Source organism: Mytilus californianus, unplaced genomic scaffold (genome assembly GCF_021869535.1).
Source record: "Mytilus californianus isolate M0D057914Y unplaced genomic scaffold, xbMytCali1.0.p SCAF_9, whole genome shotgun sequence".
Taxonomy (NCBI): Eukaryota; Metazoa; Mollusca; class Bivalvia; order Mytilida; family Mytilidae; genus Mytilus; species Mytilus californianus.
In genome coordinates, this window is record NW_026262745.1 from 48,095,773 (window position 1) to 48,114,326 (window position 18,554).

Below are 18,554 nucleotides of genomic sequence, written 5' to 3' on the forward strand. Positions count from 1 at the left end.
AAAAAAAATAAAAATAACCTGTATGGGTAGATGACACCAATGACAACAAATGAAATAGACATTAATAATCTGTGTTGAAGACGATGATTCAATCGATCAAAGTTGTATAATTGCCTATTCATATGGATAAAAGATGATTTGGTCTCTGGTGGAGAGTTGTCTTAATTGCAATCATTACACATCTTGTTCTATTTATAATCGATAGAAGAAAGCTGGTTATACATAATGACGAGCTTTTAATCAAAGTTACGAATAAAAAAGAAGAGTAAATTCGCCCAAAATTCTCCATCTAAGAAAAATATTCGGATATGAAATACTAACGAGGTTTCTAACTTGGGGCTAGGAAATATTTTAGTTAGAAAATAAACCAAAATCAGCAGACTCATTAATAATCGGTGGGGTCAATTCTTTTATGGTAGGTTTGGTCACTTGAGAAACCCAGTACCCTATCCTTTTCATAAAACTTGAATATCAATAATACAAAGCTATATCATATATTTTTGACAATAAATACACATATGTGTATAATGACTACGCAGATGGGGATATATAACATGTGATTTATTCACGAATGCTGTTTGAATAACATCTGTGAAAATATCGAAATCTGATTAGTTTTAGTTACTTTTGTTAAATCACCTACCTAATTATATATTTCATTTTACTTTCTTAATTTCTTCATATATTATGAAGTTTGATGTAGTTATCTATTACATAGGCGCATCCGTACTCCTCATTATATAATAGATGCAAACCGCCCCCAATCGATATATAACAACGCTATGTAGAGTTATTGTCAAATCAATGGATCAGATGAAATACTAGTATGTGATTTGAAATTGAAATTGTTACCCGTTTACCACGATGATAAGTGTATGGAAACCAAGTTTGATTTATAAATAAATTTTTATATTTGTTTTTAAAACAGGAGTTCTCAGCCTGTAATAGACTTCGATTTGAGAACCAAACAAGATATGTAATTTGTCTTACCAATGAATAGCAGATTACATCATTATATTATAAAATATGAGTTGAATGAAACTATTAATCATCGTTCACTTACTTGCCAAATTATCCATAACATATCTAACAAACTAGTGGTTTGTATTAGAAATAGTCTTAACCTGGCAATTAGTTTCACATTTCTGTCAGCCGTGATGCTATTGAATTCAAATGCTATTAAAGGTTACAAGAAACCAAAACTTGTATTGTATACTTTTACTCGAAAATTCTATTTATTTTTATAGTTATGGGGAGGATTGGGGAGGGGGATGGTTGTTTGCAAGAAAATCACAGTTTTTTTTTGGTAAGATATTTATTGCCTACTTTTTTTGGGGGGAGGGGGGTTGGATTTTTTTTTAAATAGCAAATGCCTGTCCTTTCAAAAGAATTTTTTGTGGTCGTTATGTTTTCATTGTATACATCAATTTCAGATGAATTCACAATTACTTTTTTTTTCATCGAGGGTATAAGATTGTGTTTTATCTTTTTAAATGAATTCGAGGACCATATTCAATTGAATTTCGGAAAGGATTTAAAAGTCATCTCACCGTTACATTCAGCAAATTTAATTTTTTTCCATAACATTTGCTGAAGACTTTTTGATGATGAAATAGTTGTTCCTATTCCTATTTTTATAATTAAATTATTGCATTAAAGTCATACCTAATGATTAAACATGATGAACAATTCATTTCCAGAACCAAAATAAGCTTGAAGAATATATCCAAGTAGGGTGATATGTCTCTCTACGAAATGTTACTATTGAACTAGCACGTCAGAAATAAGACACAGCGTGCCGGTTTAGTGTAGAGCATGGTTATATATTTATATCACATTAACATGTTCTAGTCCTGAATGTTTTTGCTGTTTATGATTGAGGCTGAGGATGTTCTTGTGTGTCAAAACGTCCTGTTTGTGTAATAAAGGCCGAAACGATTTCTAACTTCCGTTTAAACTCTTCTGTACTTTCATGATCTAGTCTTGCAAGTAGGGTGCCTGTATTGATGTTGCGTATCCCTAGTTCTTTTGTTATTTGGTGGTACATAACTTCTCTTTAAACTTCGTAGTTGGATCACTCCGTGAGATAGTGTTGTGGTGTTTCTGGGGTTCCACAGCTGCACAATTCGGTGGTTTTATGCCCGGTGCGGTGTTTATAATACTTTAGGGTGGTAAATCCTGTTCTTAGCTGTGAGAAGATACTGAAGAATGTTTTTGTTGAAAAGTCGAAAATTGGAGTTACGTAGGGTGTTTTTTTCAAATAGATCTCTTCCTTTGTCACTTATTTACCATCTTCTTTGCTACTTCAGCATGATACTTTTGTGTGCACCTTGTTTAACGTCTTGAAGCGTGATAATGTTGTTATTTGGTGACAGTTTGTTGCTTTTTCAGCTGCTTGCTTCGCCAATAAATCCGCTTCATCATTTCCTTGTGTATTTGCATGTCATGGAGTCCATAGGATGCAAATTTGATCTGAGGTCCCCGATGTATTCTTTGATGTCTCGATGTATGATTTTGGTGCCAAATTTAGTGTTAGGAGTCCCACTGCACTTTAACAGGAAAGATCTTCAATGTTGTAATGGTATTATACAGTCGCTCCATTATATAGAATTCCAATACCACTAAAATTGCTACTAACTCTGCCAGCAAGATTGCGCCTCTTTGTGCGACAGGTCTGTGTAGTCTTATAGCTAGTCTTGAGTCGTCTGTACTTATAATTGCACCAGCTCCACATCGTCCTGGGTTTCCAATGCATGACCCATCAGTGAATGCGTTTGCTTGGTCTTTGCCTTATTTCCTATTAGCTCTGTCATGACTTCTTTACATAGTTGTTTTGGTTCTGGTGTTCGTGATTTTGAGCTTCAAAGTCTGTTCCAATATGAAGGTGTTATCTTTGTCATTGAGGTTTCTCCTAATCTGTATGTAAATTCTGGTTCAATTAATTTGATGTTAATGCCAGTTTCTTTTTTCATGTCAACTGATTGGCTTAGTGCTTTGCCCATTGGTGTTATATGGATGTCATGACATGATTCTTCTTGATAATTTATCAGTTGTTTTTTAATTAAACATTGCCAAAAATCTCTCCACGAAGTGATCAAGCAATACAAAATAAAAGCTGTGATCCGAAATCTGTAAACTTAAAAAATATAACTCATTTAAAATACTTATTCATTCCGTCGAAGATTAAGCACAGAAATAGATAAATCAGACCTGATGAACCGTAGGAGATGCGGTTAAAGCGCTAACAGTAACAATACTAGTACAATTATTTCATTTTTCCTTAGATGTTGTTCTTGGACCTGTACAGGAAGTTTTATCTAGCACTTATTGTATATTTTTATTGTTGATATTCACCCCATATGTACCAAGTGTTAGATTAGTTTTATTGATATTAAAAAAATTTCTTGGTATTCCTAAACGGAAGATTTTATACACACAGAAGAAGAAGTATACTTAACAACAAAATTATTTTCATTTACCTGTGTATAATATGACGCAGGTTTCTTCAAAAGTGATGATTTTCTATAAATTGTTTGAAATTTCACAGTGATATCATATTTTAACTTTGTTTAAACCTATTTATTTACTTTTGACTTTAATTATTTATCCCTTGTAATTTTTTATTAACTGTGTATTTGCATTCAGGTGTCACAGGTCAAATTTATTCGTTCATTGTGTGTTAATTTACGTTTTTTGATTGAGTTAAGCCTTCCAATTGATATTTTATAGTGTGTTTTTCTATGTTGTGATGTTATACTATTGTTTCAGAAAAGGGAGAAGGTTTGGTACCATTAAAACGTTTAATCCCGCTGCAAATGTTTGCACCTGTCCTAAGTCAGGAATCTGATTACAGTAGTTGTCGTCTGTTTATGTTGTTCATACGTGTTTCTTGTTTCTCATTTTTATATAGATTAGACCGTTGAATTTCCGTTTGAATGGTTTTACACTAGTAATTTTTTGGGGCCCTTTATAGCTTGCTGTTCGGTGTGAGCCAATGCTTCGTGTTGAAGGCCGTACCTTGACCTATAATGGTTTACTTTTATAAATTGTAACTTGGATGGAGAGTTGTCTCATTGGCACTCATACCACATCTTCCTATATCTAGTATTTATTAACAATATATATATATATATATACTCCAATGTTATTTAATCCAGAGGAAAGCTTGAATTGTTATAGGTCTGTTTCATATTCCTTTGGAATTGCAACCATATATGAAGAGGTTGATCTTTCTTTAATCTATTGGTCAATCAAATCATACCAGACTCCCTAAAAACAAGGTAAATTTGTTGTGTCTTCCAAAAGCTAGATTAAAACACCTTCAATATTATTATCATTATTCCAAATTAGTAATCAAAAATAGGGTTTCTATAAAATCAGCTATATTAGGGGATATCTGAGTCATATGTATATTCTGAAAATTCCATAGATACACTCGAAGTTCGTGAAATAGTGTTTAAACATCACTTCTCTACATCTTTAAACAAGTTTTCCTTATCCTAAAGTATATAAACGAATTAGTCAATATTTGTCTCATAAAAGATAACCACCGATGTCGATATAAATTTCTACATTTTAACAGTAAAAATCATACTTGGTAGACAAATCCTTTGATTCAAGCATAATGTTCCCCAAAAGTAGCTATATCATGAGTTTTTTATATATATTTTAGTGAGGTATTTTCTCAACAGACAGTCGGTTTCATGAGATAACTAATCGCGCTCATGTTCTCGACGACTTTTGACTAAAGGTCTGCTCCGCTAAAATGCTGATGTTCTATCTTTAATATTTATTGTAATTTGGTGACCATATTGATCGCTTCTATCCTTAAGAACCTGAAATAAGAGATAACACATATACCGATATAGTGTCCTCATATATTTAATTATACAAAGCAATTAATAGTGAATGTCGGTTGAGAAGTGATTGTTACATGTATTGTACCCAAGAGATGATTTCAAGTATTTCCTTGTAAACATTCCATTTATATGAGAAAAATGAAAACAACACTTTATCAATGTAATGCGTTCGAAGCGCTTTTCTGTATTTACCGTCATCAGGAAAGCGGAAAGTCGAATATTTGAAAGCTAATGATGTAAAAAAAAAACCGAAACAGTTGAATAGCTGTATGATCAAAAAGGAGCTAAGAATATTATTCAAATCCACCTAAGGTCAACTTTGCCTGAGAGAGTTGATACCATAGTTTCTCATTAATTTATAAATGGACAATTTAAGAGAGGTTTGATATAAATAAATTAAGTATTACTGACTACTTAGCTGATGATTCTCTCGGGGACTGATAGTCCACCAGCAACAGTATCGACCCAGTGCTGTAAAAGATGAAAACAACACTTTGTCAATTTCACGAGTATGAAGCAACATTTCATTACGTATACCATCATGATTACAAGGAAGCTATTGAAACCAAGGTTTTTTCTACTCTGACACGATTTAACCATTATCAAATATGTGTCACAAATGACCACAGATACGGACCACTTTTTGTAATTACAATTCTGTCCGGTTTTTCTCGATTATAACATCATCCAATGTTACTCGTTACTGCAGTTTCAACTGAACTGAGCAACAACACCGTCGTCGCTAATGGAGCAAGACCTGCCTAATCTCCCAGACCACGTAACTAAATCCTAGTTGCAATTTTGCAACTTAGTTTTTTTGTATATTGCGCCCCAAATCCTTTGTTTTTTGTATCGTTTTTGTGCGGTTTATTATTAAATGAATCGTAAGAAGGAATGCTTTACTTCTAGTGGTATAACCTGTATAACAAAATCAAACAAAACAAACACTATATTAAAGCAATGTAACATACCCTCTGCCCCATCGTATGGTGTTTACATATCTCAATTGATACGTTATGCTCGTTCATGTTCACACTATACAGACTTCATATACAGTTGTGTGCTTCTTTCGCAGAAACTGCTCCAACAGAGTCATGAGGAGTAAAGATTTAAAATGACACTCCGTAAATGTTATGGACACCATCACGAAATGGTTCATCTATACGATGTGTCTGTGTCTAAACTAACTAACGACATTTTTACCACGGCTTAGATTGTGGTTTACGTCGTCTGGTCTGCTAAGTACCGAACGTGACCTATTACCGACGTGTCTCGGTATCTATACATCCAACATTCATGTATTTAGTTATGATGTTTCTTTTGTAAGTCCGGTTTGATATTGTGTTATGTCTTATCGTTTGTGGTTTGAATTCTGTATCTTCGGTACATTTCACATATGTCTTATTTGTCAGTATAGTCGAGTTACTCATCGTTCGTCTACAATGTTTTTGTTTTTTTTTGTTTTTTTTTTTTTTTCAAGTGTGTTTACTGTTTGGTCTTACATGATCTTGCCTTATATTACAGTTATTTTATTTTTATTTTCTATATGTATATAAAAGTTAAGATAATAAATCAGCTATTTCGTTTATATGATTTTAAGTTTAAAGCAACTATATGTACAGGATTATTTTGTTTATACACAGTTTTTATTTAGAAGAAAAACCGACACGGTTAGAAAATACAAATAATAACACCATTATAAACACAATTCCATGTCAATATTCTATATAAACCAGTATTCAATATAAACCAGGTTCAACCCACCATTTTTTTCTTAAAATGTCCTGTACCAAGTCAGGAAAATGGCCATTGTTATATTATAGTTCGTTTCTGTGTGTGTTACATTTTAATGTTGTGTTTTTGTTGTGTCGTTGTTCTCCTCTTATATTTGATGCGTTTCCCTCAGTTTTAGTTTGTAACCCGGATTTGTTTTTATCTCTATCGATTTATGAGTTTCGAACAGCGGTATACTACTGTTGCCTTTATTTCCTGTCATGGTTAGAAAATACATAAAATCACACTAATACTCAATCCCAATTTTATATTCTTGTACGTGTCTATAACAAATTAAATCTATTTTGTTTTTAGTAATTTAACTGTGATGATGTAAAAATCACAAAAATGACGTCACTTTTTGTGGCGTTGATACGTTCGTGTGACGCGCAGTTTATTCTTCGTTTGTGGTGTGCTGGTGTACTGTCATAAATTCATAAGAGGTGTCCGTTGTTGTTCTGCGGTTTACATGTTGTAATGTACTATTATATTATTCATTTATGTATTTCTCTGTCCTGAGTGTTCTTACGTTTATTTAAAACCTGGTACAACCCACCATATTTTCTTCAAATGTCCTGTACTAATTTAGGAATATGGCAGTAGTTATCAAATAGTCCGTTTCTATATATGTTGACGTTTAGTTTTGTTGCAGTTCAGTGTTTCTATTGTTCCGTTGTTTTTCTCTTATAGTTGATGTATTTCCCTCGGTTTTAATTGAAACCCGGATTTGTTTTCGCTTAATCGATTTATGACTATTGAACATCGGTATACTACTGTTGCCTTTATTTCTTAAGTAGCTTAATACCATATTTGTGTTGTTTTTTGTCTAATTGGTGTTTTATTGCAATTTGAAAAAATTAAACTGCAGTATACTAATTTATCTCTGTATGAAACACTTTTCTTGATCAGCCTATCCCAGGAGATACATGTAGCTCAGAGCCAAGCTTTTGTATAACTAGAGAAGTATAAATGCATTGAAAATAATAGTTTTATGCTGGATAAGAAATAGATCAGACCGTCCTAGGACAGTCATGCTTCGGGGAAGTTTAGACTTTAGTTTTTGACATGTTTGACAAATTTTATTGTCTGAAAAATAATCAAAATGTATATAATAAACCGGAACAATTGTCTTTTTATTTTGAAGGTAATACTCTCCGAATGATATCTGCACATCTACACAAGATGTTTTTGTTTTGTAGGTGACACTCTGTCCATGACATCTGCACATGCCTAGATATATATAACTCGGGAAATCAAAAGTGAAACAAGTATTTTTTTTAATGTTTGACATACATTTATCCACTTAGAATCCAACGCTTTTTTACAAGTTATTTTCATCTTATCTGAGATGGATTTTGAACTTAGTTTTAACATTCTTATAACTTAATATACAAAACAGTTTAACAAAATGTTTATTAATATAACACATGATTTCAAACCTGTGTAACCTTATACCTATACATCTTTTTAATTATACCATAAGGCATATATTACTTGTTTGTCTGTTCCAGATAGTGGTAATGATTTTTTCTCATGTAACTTTGTATGATCTTGCGATAGTATGCAAGTCTACATGGAACATATTGATTTAGTCTTTCATCAAACATGATACCCGGTTAAGTTGTCTAACTAGTTTCATAAGTCTTTAGGTAGAACCGTATTGTTTTGATTGTATAGGATACTTTTTTACTTAAACCAAACGTGTGCATTTAAGCAAGAATGCTATTATATTAAGCTTTTCACAAATATTTAATTGTGCATACAGGGAACATGATTCCAAAAGAAAGTTACACCCTGCTTTTTGTACTTGACAAGGCATTTCAATAAATACAAGCATGTTTATATTGTCAAGATGTAGAACCACATTTACGGCCGTTGAACTTTGTCTATTTATCTTGTATCTACTGAAATTTTGGTTGGAGTTAACAAGATTGATATTTTGTTCATTTACAGAAGATTTTCATCAATACTAAAAGCTGAGTACACTTTTTAATGTTTACTCTGTGAAAATTTCCAAAAATCTACGGTTTTTCAATTGCTCTGTCGATACACTTATTTTGAAATAAGGAACATTACAAAATTAGCAAGCAGATTGAACATTTTTTACTCTCTTCTACATTTCTCGCTTTTAGTCCTTGCACAGAAGAGAGGGCGCAGCTTTATAATATCATTTTTACAAATTAAATCTTGATAACTTATTTCTTAATACAAAACTTGTTCAACATACAGTACAATGTAAGCAAAAATTTAAAATAATGTTTTGTCAGACTTCATTTTTCACTTGCCTTAATGATTGTTTTTTTATGCATACTTCGTTGCATGCCAATTCTGTATAGTTTCGTAATTCGTTTGGTCTTCATATGTATTTTCTAAATAATAACTTACATGTGACATTGACAATTTATAAAAAAGTTTTACATTTATCAAAACCAAAGTAATATGACCTGATACTTACAAATGTCGGTTAAAATGGATGTTGAGTCAGCAAATAAACAATCTAAAAGAGGCACAAAGTATATCATATTTATATTTGCCCAAAATGAGCATATCCTTAAACATGAACTCTACCTATATGTCACCTATATTGTCCGATGTTTTCCTTTCCCTTTTAGATCAACTTAGACAGGTTTGATAATTTTAGATAAGCAACACGTAAATGCATGATGTAGCAAAATTAAAATTCAAGTTTATGAAGCATATTTACAGAATATATTAACATGTTAAAAGTATTGAAAGGACACATGTAAACTTTAAAATTAAATGATAAATATGGACGGTATCGTAAACTGTGGACTAAAAAGAGCTATGATTATACTACAAGGAAAAACAACAGAAGACCTCAATGAAAAAGATAATGAATAAAAAAGGGTGAATTCAAATAAAACAATTATATAAATTTCTTTTGCTAAATTGCATGAGTCAATTGATTCACATTTCTTTTATAAATCTGCATCTTTGTAAAAATTTCACAAAAAAAACTAGGTTCACCAATCGAAGATTGAGTGATACTACCACAACAATTCGAGAAAGACATCCTATCTGATGGATTGATATAAGCGGGGAAACAGTTATATCTTATAAACAAACATGTAAATTTGGATTCACACTTTCAGAAAATATAAAGAGTATTACATTTGATTTGCTTGAACTTTATACAATGTTTGTCTATACATTTCAATGACTTTCTCTTTATGGAGTATCTAGCATCTTTTCATTTGCCCCAGGTATGTACTAGTTGGTGGAACTGACATTGTACTTCCCGAGAACTGATTCCCAGGGGCGCTTTGTCCTACAGTTTGAATCTCCAGCAAACGATTATTTTTTTCGTTTTGTGTTGCCTCTTCATAAGTTGGACACTTTTCCTTTACATTAACAAAGCTAACCGCACGCTTTGATACAGTTCTTTGTAAGATGATTCTTCAAAAAGGAACAAAAAACATTAATATCTTAAGTTACAAGCATTTGTTGATATTTACTTCTGTGTTACAATTTTCTGCTTTTTTATTCTCCGATATATATAGATTATAACATAGCCTTTTTCATATCAGACCCCTTATCAACCCTAGGTCATGTTATCAGCCCGAGCGCCGACAGGCTCGATGGATGATTTTGACCATGGGCTGATAAGGGGTCTGAAATGAAAAACGACATGTTATGTTCTTTTTATCGTATACTTCAGCAGAAGACATACAGACAAAACTATTTTAAAAACTTCGAAACAATGCATTTGTTGTTACAGTAATATTTGTTTTGTATTTATTAATATAATATTTTCCTGATTATTAATATTTTCTTTTTCTCCAACTTTGTTATGTTTTACTAAAAGAAAACGTACCATTGAGGTACATTTTCCGGAATTTGCCGAATGACGTCGAACTGTCATGCGATAACGTTACAGAAAAGCATGCGATAATAACCGGAAGCAGTTGATATGAAACTGAAGCAGTTGATATAAACCGGAAGTATATCACACGGCTAAGGCAATTCTTCAAATTTAATGAATAATTGTATGTACAAATAAGTCATGGGGTACAATTATACCATTATTTTCTATAAGTATATGATAAAGTATAATATTTCACAACGAAACGAATAGAAATGCATTGTTGTATACGAGCAAGATCGAAAGCGATTTATGATGTAGACTATAAATCAATCACAATAATTTTGTGTGAAATTTTATAACGATATTGATATAAAAAATTAAAACAACACTTTATAAATTTTATGCTTCCGAGGCGCTTTTCCGGGTGTACCTTCATCAGGAACGCTCATTTTATATTTGAAAGCCAGGAAGAAAGAGAACCGAAGCAGTTGAAGAGCTAAATGAATTTAAACATAATAGCCAAATCTATCTAAGGTCAACTTTGCCGTAGATGAATATAAAGGTACAAATCCGTGGTAAACAAATGTTCAATGCATATAGATATACATTACATGATTATATAATTACCTAGTACGAAAGCGACCAAAACATATTTCCTATATCACAATTGTTTCAGTTTTAGTTTTTGAAAGGCTGATTACTTTATTTCTCGAAAAAAAGTTCAAGTGAATGCTCATGTGAACATTTGAAAACAAGTATCGATAATTTACATCTATACACAATATGGTTGGCTCACTTTCATAATATGATTGATTGATTGATTTGTGTTTTACAACAATTTCAGCACTATTGTGCTATTTCTTGGCGGTCACTTTGTATTGGCGGAGGAAGACGGAGTGCCCGGAAAAAAACACCAACCTTCGTCAGGAAAACTGACAATCCTAGTTAATTAATATTGAAGTCGAGAGTGACTACCACGTGTGGGATTCGAAGCTACAACCTCAGTATAAACAGGCTAGTAATACAGAAGTTGGACAAAATAGACCACATGGCCACCGCGGCCCCTACTTTCGTATTATGACATCGACTTTACTTTTCTGTCATACATTTACTATCAAATAAAAAAAAGACAAATGCCACAATCTATAAGAACATCAATGTATATAACTGAAACTATAATACGACAAAAATACAGATCCAAATGCTAGTATACATACACATACCCTGCAATTACTTGAATTTGTGGGATTTTAAACTGTTTTATTCAAAGCGTTACTTTAAATTATTTTTTAATAATATATGTAACGTTAGTTTATTGTGCTTTAAGATACGGCTTTTTCTAAGCATGATGCTTTTTATCTAGAACCCATTCATGCTTTTAATGTTTATGATATTTTTGTTTTCGTATTTTCAACATGAATATATATATTTGTGAGTACCATTAGTTTAACATGATCTGAGAAATGTTCATCAACAAACTTACTTTACAAGAAGAATAGCCAGCAATATTGTTGAAAGTACTGCAAGTAGAGCAACAATGACCCAGATGTAGGGTTTGTCATCTTTTTTATCGTCATCATCTATTAAAGCACAATGAAATTCATGTTATAAACATCGTTCCAAGAAATACATTGTTCATTTGAATCAAATTGAAACAAAGTAATTAAGATTTATATTTTAATATCGGTTATCCTAGTTTCAAGGAATGAATTATATATATTAAGTCTTTTGATTTGATTTGATTTTGATTTTTGGTGTTTTAACGCCACTTTTAAGCACCGCTTTTGGGCTATTTCGTGGCGGCCAGTTTTTATTGGTGGAGGAAGCCGGAGTGCCCGGACAAAACCACCGACCTTCGATAGGAAAACTGAAAATCCTAGTCAATTAAGATTGGAGTCGAGTGCACCCGCACGAGCGGAGTGCGAACTCACAACCTCAGTGTTGACTGGCTAGTGATTACAGTAGTAACTACGTAAACCACTCGGCCACCGAGGCCCCTTTAAGTCTTTTGAAATTCGGATTCAAAATGCTGTTTATTGTGTTATAACCAGGGTGTTTTTGCATTGAAAAATTACTTTTTTGTCAGAACAATGACTAGCGTTTGCAGCATTTTGACAAAAAAAAATATATATACTATTTTTATTTAGATTAATATCAATGAAACCTGTTCTGACCAATATCATTATTTTTCATGTTTAGTGCAAAATAAAAATAACTTGATATATAAAATTTCACTACACTTTATAATTCATTCAAATGGCACTAAGATGTATCAAATATCAGTTACAAAATGTCAATACCTTTTGATGAATGGTGGTCTCCTGGTGGTGGTCTCTTTGTGTTGGTGGTGGTAGTGGTCTTGGTGGTGGTGGTGGTGGTTGTAGTAGTAGTGGTAGTTGTAGGGTCAGGAACAGGGAATGTACCTAAGATACAATTATTAAATGAATAACAAAATGATTTGATTACACACATCATGCCCTCCTAAATGTAAAACTCTACTGGTGGCCCTGTAGCGTTATAAACTGGACAATACCAAATTTCCGCTTAAATTTATTTCTTCTGATTATTTGTATTGCATTATATCTTAACTGGATAAAACAAAATTATTGTTCTAACCCCCGCTCTTCTGGAAGGATTGGTGTAATGTACTACCATAACTTTTCTAAATAATAATGTATAGTTACCGAAATAAAATAAAACCCATTCTCTATTTTAAATTGAGAATTAAACAAACTATTTATAATGCCTGAAACATCAACATCAAACATTATAAATTGTAGTAGGAAATACAATTTGTTATATAAGGAAACATCAAAAGAGTGATAAATGAACTTGTTAAAAACAGATTGTATTACACGTACCAAAATTGTTGCCATCTTAGGGATAAGATAGAACAATAAATTAGCAGGTGTAACCTCTGGTAGAATCAAATAACTCCATAAAACAAATATTATATGCAATAAAGCTTTGATTTGCTTACTGATATTTCGAAACAATAATAAGAAGTATACACTTGTTGGAAATCCTTCCACAAAATATTTAAATATGTGTGTGTACCCGTTAGTGTGTTTGAGATATACTGACTAGTAGTATTACCGTGACCATTGTATAAACTAGCATTAAGATTGTTTCTTTCGATGAAAAAATAGAACATTAAAAAGTCCATGCATTGGTTGTCTACAAAAACAAATCTTACCAAAGCAGTAGGCCGATTTATCAACATTCAACTGTGTCAAGTAATAGGTCCTGTAGTTACCACAATTTCTAACTTTAATATCATACTTCTGGTCACATGTGCTATGTAATCCTGATTCACATACTTTTCTGTTAACGGTTTTGTCAGAAACATCCGGTAGGGTTCCTAGAATGTTAAAGTTTTAATGTTGATCCAGCTTAAATCTGCATAGTTATGAAATAACAGTTTATCATATAAATTTTAAAATTCTCATATCTTCACATGAAAATAATAACAAAGGTGAATTTTAAACTCTCTCTCTTCGTAACAAATAATAACGTCCAAAATAATTTACATAGCTACAAAAAAACAATAAAAAGCATGCACAACGGTCCACATACGCAAATATTGTATCATAAATACTCAACTTCCATCCAAAGTGGATATAAAGTTCCACACTGCATCATAGTAACGCTTTCATTGACTATGTCATTTCCTGTTACACTATCGATCTTGTACCATCCTGTTGTCAATCGACTGTCCTCTATCGCCACATCGCTATTCTGTAGTGTATAGTTCGAGGACCGTTTCATTTCCCCAACGAGTATCTGGTAGTTACTGCTATGACATGGGTCGACTAAAAAAATGGTATAACTTTTTATAGTGATAGTGTGTAAAGTCAGACAATATATCTCAATAATGCAAAGCTCTGATTCCTTGCCAGACCTTTGCTATAATTTTTGTCCGTTTGGATTTACCAGCTCTTCAATTTTTTAATGTGTTTTATTTTCAAATATTTTGCCTCGGGCATCACTGAATAGAGATTTATTGTCGAAATGAGCAAAATGCGATATATGGGTCAAACCGTAATTTGGAATGTAATTTAAGAAGATAATGTCATAATAAACATTTTCACTGAATTCTAAGTTGGCGATACCACACATTCATGGTCAACTACTTTTACTATACTTTTTGTCCTGAAACGAGACGGACGGCCGGATTGACGGACGGCCGGATTAACGGACCGACTATTGAACGGACAACGCACAGACTGGAGACCGTTCGATCATACTCTCACACTTTAATCACTATTGTTTTGTTAATATTCATTATGATTCTTAGACAGACTTTCAATACACAAGATGTATTGGCAAAACCTTTCGGACTTTTGGTTCTTAAATAAAGTTTAACTTCGTATTTTATTTTGCCTTTTACTTTTTTATTCGAGCGTCACTGGTAACATTTTTGAAGACGACGCGTGTCTGGGGTACACAATCATAAGCCTGGTATCTTTGATGAGATTTTATGGTTATTTGGATAGCACAAAATTACTCTTACATGTATACAAATTGTTCATAATATTTATTAAAGAGTAAAATATTGAAGCTATTGACTGACAAAAAACGTACGACTCACATTCACATCCTGGTGTAAACCCTCCATTATCTGAAGTTTCTCCCTCTGGACATTTCACTTCAGTACCTTAAATGTTTATATCATGTATACTATTATTTAAGTTTATCAACCAAATTTAAAAATAAAAATATATTTAACTAGTTATATACTTTTGCATTAAATTGAACAACACATTTCTTTTTTAAATCTTCAATTCAAAAGTATATATCTGTCAGGTAGTTGAAGGAGTTTCTTGATTCAAATAGTGCTATTATACTTCAAAACTACTACTGGCCCAGTAACAATTTATTAATGCTGGGTTAGTAACGGAATGATTATTAACCTGCCGATTCGAATGGTCTCACTGTGTTAAAACAAGGTTTAATAATACACTGTGTTTTTAGTTTTACCCGTTATTCCTGAAAATGTATCCATTGTGTCGAATTAAACTTTTTATATTGAGTTGATGCATATCAGACATCGCTAACTCTGTCGATGCATTCATTGTGGGTTCATACATTCCTCTTTGGAGTAATAACTTATATCGTATATTTCAATTTGATTTACGAGGTAGGACCATCGATAACGTCAAACAACTGTCGTCTTAAAGTTTTCCAAGTGTTTTGCCTTTTAGATTTCTTTTCTTTTTTGTGGTTGCTATGTGTTCCAAATTCAGTCAAAAGTATTTTGATAAAATACTTTTTCGAATAATATCAAGATTAAAAGAAGCAAAATAACATAATCTCACCGAAACAGTATGCTTGGGAGCATCCACTTGTAGCTGTCAAGTTGTATATGTTAAAATCTGAACAGTTCTTAACCTGGATGTCATAAGAACTAGTACAACATCCTCCATTATAATTTCCAACACATGCCTTTACATTTGTAATTTCACCAGAAGACGGATAGGATCCTATCAATATATTATGAAAACCGTTTTAGCAACAACATATGCCTACTTAAAGCAAATACAGATATTGAGCCATGGTATCAAAGTTCTGTTTGTGTTTCAAGTGTTACTATTTGAGTAAATCAGATTGAAATTGATTCGATTACTCGTGTTATTCGTCATGCACAGATATATATACAATTGCAAATAAATTTTTACATGTTATTATTATCTTCGAACAGTTTTAATTTCAAAGCAAAGTAAAAAGAAAAGAAAACTGCGGCAACATCATTTAAAAACATATTATACAACAAACTACAATTTTGAGAAGTTCCTTTAGTAACTTTATCATTTAAAATAACGAAGATTTACTGAAATCAAATAAGTGCTTTATCTCCTATTGATTTTTAAATATCTGTTTTCATTCTCAGGAAGAGAATTATATGTTTCATTTAATTATTCATAACGATTTTAAAATGCATCTAGCTGTTGACATTTATTGACATAAAAATATAAATTGCGTTTGTATGTGCCCAAAGAGACTATTGATTCAATTTAATGAAATAATTTCCTACCATCCATCCATATTGGATAACTGGTTCCGCATTTGTATCCACCTTGTGGACATTCTGTTGGCATTGTATTCCCTACGAGACTTATTGGACGGTACCACCCTGGTGTTAGAAGATTGTCGCACAGATTTCCGATTTCCGTATTGTTTATTGATCGCTCCCAATGATCTAAAGTTTGATAGTTTTCCTCCAGGCAAGGCTCATCTAAAAAAGAATTCAAAATAAGGTGGAAGAATCTGATGGTCCAAATGAGCATCAAAACTCAGATTTCTAAACACTACAAACATGAGTGAACTAAGAATCACCGTACCTTTAAGAGGCTCTACTTATAACCACCTGGGTTTTTTCCAAAAGTTCTGTGATGACTATTAACACAATCTAGTCTAGTTGAATAATTAGGTCTAGCTAGGAGTTTCTAAATGTCAATACTGTTTTGGTAATTTCTATTTAAGTGTGCTGCAAACCGTCATTGAATAGCATTATAAATGTAATTATTAGAATATCCCGTAAAGAGCGAATAACAGGTATAGTACAGACGATCGATCTACAGGATTTTGAATAATCAGTAAGTGAAGCCTTTGAACTCAAAGAAATGTCTAATGGATAGTTGAGTAGTCATTCCCTTTCCCGGTCTTTCCCGGTCATTCTTGTTTGAATTGCAATAATCAATGTAGATATTCAAAACATTTATGGATAATTTGGACGAGTTCGTTTCGAATTTGCCAGTAATGCGTATGCCAAAATTGACCATCGATAAACAGTGAGTCAAATAAAACGTATGTAATAAAGACAATATGAATAAAGAAACAGGACAATTACATTTCATATTGGAGCCAAATTCTCCTCTTCTCATTAACTTAATTGAATTTCGTATATAAAATGAGACAGACGTCAAACAGGCCAGGGACTTCTTTTAAATCAGAATTACAAGAAATAAGCAAATATGCTTTAACCTATAAGGAAGTAGAATTCGGAAATTGAATTGTAACAAAAATTTAAAACTTACATCTACATCCAGGCGTAAACCCATTGTTGTCAGATGTTTCTCCAGCAGGGCATGCTAATTCTGAACCTACAAAGATAAGTTATTATCAACAATTTCATATAAAAAATAACGAGTTTATTTCCGATCATCAACTAAAAAGTGCATTCGTAGATATATCACGATAAAGATATCTTTAAAAAGCTACAATTAGTCAGAAAAGAAAATGGTAAATTATATCTTTTTTACATAAAAATTGTATATGAAACGCATTTTATTTTCTTTATACATGTACTTCAATGATTGTTCTCTTCGTTTTCATACCATATTTTAAATACATCGTATGGTGATAACATACCAAAGCAATACGCCTGGTAGCATGATGACACAGGCACCAAATTGTACACGAGGTAATCTGTGCAGTTCTTGACTTCTATATCATAAGAGTATTTACAACAGTCTCCATTGTAATGTGCTGCGCATGCTTGAACTGTCTTCACAACACCGGTGTCTGGATACGTGCCTGGCAAATAATCATAAACGAAGTGAATGAGATATATTGCACAACGGTTTATTCAATTCAGTGCAATACTTCAACAAACTGTAATTACCAAATTTAAAACAAAAAACACAAACAAACAAAATAAAAAGAAAGCAAAAATGAAATAGGAAAAGCGATGAAAAAAAAGACAGACAGACAGACAGAAAATACAAAAAAATAGAAATTTCACAAATCACCCACTGTGTGATTTGATTCAGTGTTCAGCAGAATAAACAAAATCTAGTTAAAGTCAAGTTTTATCGTTATAGTTATTCTGTTTAACTATTCAGTCAAATTGTATATCTTGAATCACTTGACGACCATGGCAGATATTCATAATTCATATGCATTCGTGTGTTATCTCTCTCAATTTGCCATTCCGTGTTGTAATTACTGCCAGATCAATAGACATATTACATATTTGATATACTTTATCTTTAATATATCAGTTCAATGATCCAATTTTGTTGATGTCTGTTTCATTTTTGACTTTCATGAAAGAGAGTTATTACAATATAGTGGCATGTACGTGCAGTTTTATT

At 32.2% G+C, this 18,554-nt stretch overlaps 1 protein-coding gene across 1 annotated transcript; it reads right to left on the reverse strand.

The window, feature by feature from the left end:
- Window positions 1–6,304: 6,304 nt before the first annotated feature.
- Window positions 6,305–16,556, reverse strand: LOC127715936 (uncharacterized). Its single transcript, XM_052222043.1, has 7 exons — window positions 16,493–16,556; window positions 15,873–15,941; window positions 15,050–15,115; window positions 13,655–13,834; window positions 12,759–12,881; window positions 11,942–12,038; window positions 6,305–10,049 (listed from the first exon to the last, which is right to left on the reverse strand). Exons 1-7 carry the CDS (start codon window positions 16,554–16,556, stop codon window positions 9,833–9,835), a joined length of 816 nt encoding a protein of 271 aa, XP_052078003.1. The 3' UTR covers window positions 6,305–9,832.
- Between the last annotated feature and the right edge of the window lie 1,998 nt (window positions 16,557–18,554).